The sequence below is a fragment of the Coffea arabica genome, chromosome 6c (genome assembly GCF_036785885.1).
Source record: "Coffea arabica cultivar ET-39 chromosome 6c, Coffea Arabica ET-39 HiFi, whole genome shotgun sequence".
NCBI lineage: Eukaryota > Viridiplantae > Streptophyta > Magnoliopsida > Gentianales > Rubiaceae > Coffea > Coffea arabica.
This window is the reverse complement of record NC_092320.1, coordinates 18,858,577-18,866,769: the sequence shown is the minus strand read 5'-3', so window position 1 is coordinate 18,866,769 and position 8,193 is coordinate 18,858,577. Positions and strand designations below refer to the sequence as shown.

At 42.2% G+C, this 8,193-nt stretch overlaps 1 protein-coding gene across 1 annotated transcript; it reads left to right on the top strand.

The window, feature by feature from the left end:
* Positions 1-151: 151 nt before the first annotated feature.
* Positions 152-4,318, top strand: LOC113693094 (uncharacterized). Its single transcript, XM_072051649.1, has 3 exons — positions 152-389; positions 980-3,337; positions 3,415-4,318. Exons 2-3 carry the CDS (start codon positions 1,124-1,126, stop codon positions 4,252-4,254), a joined length of 3,054 nt encoding a protein of 1,017 aa, XP_071907750.1. The 5' UTR covers positions 152-389; positions 980-1,123; the 3' UTR covers positions 4,255-4,318.
* The last annotated feature ends 3,875 nt before the right edge of the window (positions 4,319-8,193 follow it).

Below are 8,193 nucleotides of genomic sequence, written 5' to 3'. Positions count from 1 at the left end.
AGCTATGGTACCACCCTGCTTGTGTTTCTTGTTCTACTACTTTGCATGGAACCGCGGCTTACCCTTGTAGTCTGTGCAACAACAGATTCGGAGACAACCTTTTCGTTGTCAATGTTGCAAGCCGTTTGAAGGATCTGGTCGCTTCTTCCACTATAGCTTTGAAGGTAGTCACTCTAATTCTCGTTCACACACATTCATACCTTCTTGTATCGACGGTTCCCATACTTGCTTTAGTTTGTCTTGACAGCGTCTGACCCTTGAGATCTTCACCGAGCCGCAAGCATCAACTGTCATCCATTGGTAGCGTTTGAACACTTTCTTCTCAACGAGTTTTATTTCTCTTAAGCCGCATCAACAAATTGCCGCACGCCAGAGTCAGCCGTCATCAGGTACCTGCGGCTTCCCTTTTTTTTTCTTTCTTGCAACATTTAATTATTACAAGAAGTTTGAGACGCTTAGAGCCCCATGACTTTACTAAACAATTTCTCAAAATATTATTTGAGAATGAAGCTCAGGTCAAAACATACATATGAGCTATGCCTCAGAGCTGAAAATTCAATTTTTGTTTTTGTTTTCTTTCGTTTTTGTTTCTTTTTTTTTGTTTTGTTTTGTTTTTGTTTTTTGTTTTTTTTTTTGCTCATTTACTAGGGTAATACCAAATATAATATTTGAACCCCCCTCTTTTTCCTTAACACTAAATATGCTTATTTGAGCAAAAGTTTTTTTTTTTTTTAATCTATTAGGATAATACCAAATATGATATTTGAACCCCCTTTTTTTTTCCTTAACACTAAACATGCTTATTTGAGCAAAAGTTAGTTTTTTTTTTTATCTATTAGGATAATACCAAATATGATATTTTTTTTTCCCATGTATGAGGGTAATATCAAATATGGTATTTGAGAGCCCCCTTTTTTTTTTTTCCAAATATTACTATACATGATTTTGATCTAAACTTTGTCAACTTGCCTCTTTGTAGACAACTCAAGCTGCGCTTGAAGAGGGGTTCGAAATAATTCCGGGGATTTGAGAAGAGGCAACCAATTAGGTAATTTAATTACCAAACTTCTTGCACGACGCTCCTGCATCCTCTAATATTTTCTTTTACAAGATTCCAGCAATCATGCAAATTAAGGACTACGCCGTGCCAGTGCCGCATATTTCACTGACGGATGAACGGGGAGGAACTCAATCAAAGAGCTTGTCACTACATGTTTACAAACCAGCAATCGGGCCGCTCGCTGAATCTTTCATACCCCTCGAAGGATGCTTTCATCTCGAAAACTGGGCTAGCAAGTGGACTAAGGAAGTGGTGGCACCGTCGACTTTCTCCACTACGTCAAGGGAAGAAGAAGTGGTCGTGCTAAACTCGTCTCTTCACAATGGAGATCCAGAAATAGCCAAATTCACTCTTCCGTTCGTGGGATTCAATGTTGACAAAGCTACATGGAAAACCCCTTCGTCATTCTTCGGTGAGGCGTGCTTCACCTCCCATTATTGGGAGTGGGTTGAGGACATGCTTGGAAGGCATAAAGACATACTCACACGCGCTGGTATATTTGAAGCCGTCTACACGTCGAGATACTCCTACGACCGCTGTGAAAATATCTTGCGAGCCTTCTTCAAATATTGGTGTCCCTCGACGAACACACTCCATACGCCCGTTGGGGAGTTGTCCATTACACTTTGGGACCTCTATCGACTTGATGGCCTTTCGATCGACGGCACGTTTTTTGATGAAGTTGTTCCTTCGGCACGGGAGCTCCTCACTCGTGACAAAGAAGGGAAGCCACTTCTCCCCGAGAGTTGCAGGCACCTCTTTTCCGCCTACTACCACCTTTGGACGAATGACCAAGGGGTATGGATGAAGGACTGGATTCGCTTCTGGTTCAAAGGAGAGGCTAGGTATAGGGCTCCTCCGAATAGAGCGAATAGAAGGAAGACCACATCTAAACCAAAAATGACTTACAACCCTTCTGGAAGCGTGGAGCCTTACGACCTTGCCGATACGAATGACTTCAATGTCCCTTTTGACATCCTGGGTATCCCAGAGTCTCTAAGAAAGGAGACCTATATTGCGGCATTCATAGCGTGTTGGATCTGCAAGTTCCTTTTGCCAAGCAAAAAGGTCGACCGTATCCGCCCAAGCGTTTTCAAGGTTGCATGCTTAATGGCTACAGGGAAAAGATTTTATCTTGCAATTCCCGTCCTTGCGAGCATATATCACGGGTTGAGGGAGATCGTCCACGCCCCTAACCTTGGAGAATGTGGGGTAACTTTTCCAATCCATTACGTCTATGCTTGGATTGGCCTATATTTCGACGTATATCACGAGAATAATCAAGTGAGTAGCCACCATGCGCGCATGACGAGATTTAGCGGTGAGAAAATGGCAATATTCTATGGTCGATCAGAAGCTGAGGAAATCTTCAAAGAAGTGAATCCTTTGAGGCTTCCTAAATTGTGCTGGACTGAGAATGAAGAAAAGGTATTGATCGATGATGGATCTTTATCATCAAGACTTACGAGCTACTTCATTAGTCAACGCTCTTGCCATTTAACTTTACGTAAGGACAATACTTTCATTATTGAAAAATATAACCCTTGCAGGTTTAGCAGACAATTCGGCTTTTGTCAAGACATCCCCAACAACTTGAAAGAAATCACTCACACTTACACTTTGGGCGAGGCTATTCAACTATGGGATTCCTCAGTTCGCATGCAAACGCGATCTCGGATGACTATACCCACGCACAGGAAACATCCGTTGATCACAAAAGACTACGATGTCTGGTGGTCGACTCGATCAAATAGTGTCTCTTCAACTCCCTTTAAATTCACCGTTAAGATCACTCAGCAATCATCGAAGAAGGGTAAGGTTACCTCCGCCAACGAGCCCGTGCATCCTAACGGAGTTATAGAGATTGTAACGAGTCTTGCCTCATCCACCTTGCGAAAGAACCAAATTACTAGCAGTCATTCGAAAAATATTGCCACAAAAAATAAGTCTTCCAAGGACTCTCGACAGGCCATCAAAGAGGCGCAACCAGTGGTTCCAGCGAAGAAGACGCCGCCCAAAGCTTCAAAATCCTTATCGGCAACTCGCACTGAAGAAGATGTCGAAATTGAAATGGTGGACGATCATGACTCTATCGAGGCTATAGAAAAGGAAGGAACTCAAGTTCAGGGCATCGGATCTACCCAGGGAGGAGCCCATTCGTTGGCGAGCGGTAGTAGTAGTCAAGATCGTCATTGGAACCGATCAAAGAAGAGGACATCTTCTGATTTGGAGGAGATTTCCTTTACACCACCGTCGGTTGAAGTGTCGCCACTTAAGGTAATCATCTCTCCATCTTTTTTCCTTTTTTTTTTTTTGTAATAATTTTCTTTTGGTTGTAACCTTTTTCTTTTCAGCCCCCGTTTCTTGAATTCCGTCAAGAAGGTGTTGGTAACAATTCACCACCCGAACTCGAAGTTGATATAATTTCCAACAACAAAAGTGACGAAATAGCTATCAGTACTCCCAGACAATTTGCCCCCAATGGAGATACTTCGTCACTGCATAAGAAGGAGCTGATTAGTTCGCACGAAATCCGAAAAAGACCTAAGGCAGTACTTGTTTCAGAATTTCATGGCCAAAAGCTGATCCAGGCACATCGAAGAAAGTATTTGCAGAGTTTGTGGATGGATTTTCACGGACAGATTCTGGACACTCCAACTGAGCAGATCTCTTCTTTAAAAGAGTGTGCAGAGGAAATCATTACAGAAATCACAAGAACAGATCCCGCCAAAGGTCTCCCTTTAAAAGACCACTTGATGGAATTGTTTGCCAAGGCGGAGGCTTATGATGTTCTAGCATTTTCATCGTGGGAAAGGATGAACAAAGAAACACATGCAGAACTCCTTTCCAAAGCGACCGTCCAACTCGAGAAAATTAAGGCAAAGGGAGAAGAACTGACTCGTCATTTACAAAGTCTTGAAGAAGAGTTGCAATCCATTGAAGCCAGGAAGAAGGTTCTGCAACAGAAACTCATCGGTTTGGAGAAGCAAAGTCTGGAAATCACCTCAACTATCGATCAAAAGCATGAGACCTTCAAAGAGATCCAGGTCGAAATAACCCAAGCGCATGATGAGCTATCTTCCATTGAACAGACCAGCATCTTGACTGATGACTCTGTGAAGGAACTTGAGGACACGAAGTCTGCACTTGAATCATATAAAGTAGCTGTAGTGGAATACAAATTTGATGTTTAGACTTTCCACCATGTTCTTCTTCTTCCTGAATTCTTTTGTCATTCATTTTTTTTTTCCATGTAATGAGTTTCTTTTTTTTCAATAATAAAATGCTTTTCATTTCTTATCTCTTGATGTTTTTTTTTTAAAAGAGAAAAGAACTCAAATGGAGCATTTTATTATGTTTTTTTATTTTCTGGAAAGAGGAAATTCCTTTTTTTTTCATCTCTCTTTTTTTTTTTTTTTTTTTGCAAGGGACAAGGATTTGATTTGGAGTGGTGTAACTGAACTTAGAAGTTGCCCTCCAAGCTGCCTACATATCCCAACAAGGGAATCAAGTCACACGTAGTTCCTGCCGTTCACATTTTAACCTCATGCGGGCCAGGAGTATCTATTTGTTTACCACCTTAGACTTTGTGGAGTGTTTCAGCAGTTTAACCACATACTACACTATTGGTGGTTGTCATCCACAGTTTTAGCTCATGCGGGCCAGGAGCGTTGCGCGGTTCCGATTATGCATAGTATCTTTTTAGGTACTTGCCATTGATGGGGCCAACCCTTAACCCGTCTTCAGCAACCAACTTGTATGAGCCATTTGTATACACTTCCCGAACAACATATGGACCATCCCACTTAGAGGTAAACTTTCTTTGTCCGCCATGAGTGAGAATGATCGGTCTCCGAACAGCGAGTACTAACTCTCCAATTTGAAAGGAGCGTGGCCGGACATGCTTATTAAATGCTTTTGAAAGGCGAGCCTGATAGCACTCAATTCGTTGCTGAGTCTCCAATCTCTTTTCGTCAAGTGCTTCTAACTCCTCAAGGCGAAGACGAACATTATCTTCTTCACTGAGCCCTTCTTGAATTGCGATTCTTAGCGAAGGTATTTGACACTCAAGTGGAAGAACGGCTTCAACACCGTAAACAAGTGCGTATGGGGTTGCTTGCGTGGGAGTTCGAAAAGTAGTTCGGTATGCCCAAAGTGCTTCTCCAATTAGAAGATGCCAATCCCTTCTCGATTTATCCACAATTTTCTTCAATAGATTACATAAGGTCTTGTTGAATGCTTCAGCGAGTCCATTTGCAGCAGCATAGTACATGGACGACTTGTATTGTTTGAAATGAAACTTTTCGCAAAGCTTGTTCATTGCTGCATTGCAAAAAGGTTTATCATTATCGGTGATAATATAACGCGGAACTCCATACCGATAAATGATATGCAAGCGAATGAAATCTACTACATTCTCCTTTTTGACCTCTCGTAGAGGGACTGCTTCAACCCACTTCGAAAAGTAATCTGTCGCTGCCAAAATGAAAATGTGTCCGCCAGAAGACTTTGGGAGTAGTCCAACTATATCCAAACCCCAAGCATCGAATGGCCAAGAAGCCACTGTTGGGTGCAATGGTTCCGGAGGTTGATGGATGAAATTGCCATGGAATTGACATGCTTGACATCTTCTAGCAAAGTCAATGCAATCCTTTACCATTGTTGGCCAGTAGTATCCCATTCTTTTAATGCGAAAGTGTAATTTCGGGCCAAACTGGTGAGCACCGCATATCCCAGAGTGAGCCTCCTCCATTGCTTGCATGGCCTCATCTTCTCCAAGACATCGTAAAAACACCCCATCGAATGACCTTCGGTAAAGCATCCCTTTGTAGTAAATGAAACGTGGTGCTCGACGACGTATATCAACCCTTTTCTTAGGATCTTCTGGTAACCTCCCATGATTAAGGTAATCAGTGATGAGGTGACGCCAATCCTCTTTTTCGATCTCATGGACAAAAATATGATAAATATTTTCTTCCCCACCATCACCTTCTTCGTCAAACATCGGAGGTATGACCCAATTCTGACATATTGAAATTTGATTTCGATGAGAAGGTAAAGTGATCATGGACGCCACTCTTGCCAAAGAGTCAACTTGTTGGTTGAAATTTCTAGGGATATGTTCTATAGTGACACTATCCAAATATCCCATGAGTTGTCTTGCATACTCATAATATGGGATCAATTCAGGTTTCTTGACATCATAAATACCAAGAAGTTGATTTACCACCAATTTTGAATCACCATAGACTCTAAGATGCAACTGCTTCATATCTACAGCCTTTTCCAGACCAAGAATCAACGCCTGATATTCGGCCACATTGTTTGAACATCGGCGTGTTAAAGTGAAGGAGTACGGCAATACATCTGCTTCAGGAGTATAAAAGACAACTCCCGCACCAGCTCCATCACGGTGAGCAGCTCCATCAAAATACATTGACCACGGGGATTCGACCATAAATACTTCTTCATCGGGGAGTTCATCAGTCAATTCCCACTCGGCAGGTATGGGATGATCGGCTAAAAAGTCTGCCAATATTTATCCTTTGACAGCCTTCGCAGGTACATAAATAATTTCAAATTGTTGAAACTGGAGGTACCATCTCGCGAGCCGATCAGACAATACAGGTTTTGCCATCACATATTTAATGGGATTAGACTTAGATATGAGTCGAATAGTGTGTGCTTGAAAATAATGTTTTAGCTTCTGAATGACAAATATAAGTGCCAAGCACAACTTCTCGATGGGAGAATAATTCAACTCATTAGGTGTCATCATCCGACTCAAGTAATACAGCGCATTCTCCTTACCTTCATCATTTTCTTGAGCAAGTAAGGCGCCAACCGACCTTTCTTGAGCGGAAATATAGAGAACCAATGGTTTTCTTGGGATGGGTGCAGCCAATACTGGGGGATTCATGAGATACATTTTGATGCTTGTAAAAGCATTCCTACACGATTCATCCCACTCGAAGGGCACCCCTTTCTTCATCAGTCGACTGAAGGGTTGGCATCGTCCGGCCAAATTAGAGATAAACCTCCGGATATAAGCCAACTTCCCTTGAAAACTTTTCAATTCATGAATATTTCGCGGTTCAGGCATGTTCACAATGGCATTGATTTTAGATCGATCGACCTCTATTCCCCGTTGATGAACGATGAAACCGAGAAACTTGCCAGAAGTGACTCCGAATGCGCATTTCAAAGGATTCATCTTCAGTTGGTATCTTCGAAGGCGTTGAAAAACTCTTCGAAGGTCTTGAATATGATCCTCTCGCTTCTTTGATTTCACCACGAGGTCGTCGACGTAGCACTCCACATTCTTATGGAGCATATCATCAAAAATTCTTTGCATTGCCTTTTGATATGTCGCTCCAGCGTTCTTCAAGCCAAACGGCATCACTTTATAGTAATAAATCCCCTTGGGGGTGCGGAAGGCAGTGAGCTCCTCATCCTCGGGCGCCATGCGTATTTGATTGTAGTCAGACGATCCATCGAGAAAAGATAGTGCTTCATGCCCGGTTGTAGCATCCACCGTCAATTCTGTGATGGGGAGAGGAAAATCATCCTTGGGACAAGCCTCATTTAAGTCGCGAAAATCAACACAAACTTGAATTTGTCCATTCTTCTTCCTTACAGGGACGATGCTTGAAATCCATGTTGGATATTTTACTTCTCGTATGAATTCGGTTTCAATCAATCGATTTATCTCATTTTCTATCAGAGGGATTAATTCGGGCCGAAAGCGCATTTGCGTTTGCTTGACAGGTTTTGTTCCTCGCTTGACGGACAAATTATGAACGGCGACCCTTGGATCCAAACCAGGCATTTTTGAGTAATTCCAGGCAAAGACGTCCCTGAACTCGAGCAGCAAATCAACATACTCTTTTTCTTCTTCAAGAGTCATACAAGAGCTTATGTAAATTGGGTGAGGATCCTCGCTTGTGCCAAGGTTAATCTCTTTTAGCTCATCGACCGTATTTTTTATCCCTTGTTCAAGTTCAGCGGGAGCGTCATCTGCATCTTCTTCTTCTTCTTCTTCAAGATCACTGATCGTAATATGGTGACAGGAAGCCGTACTTTCTTGACCCTGTTCTTCAAAAATGGTTTCAATTCTTACATTGAATAAGTCT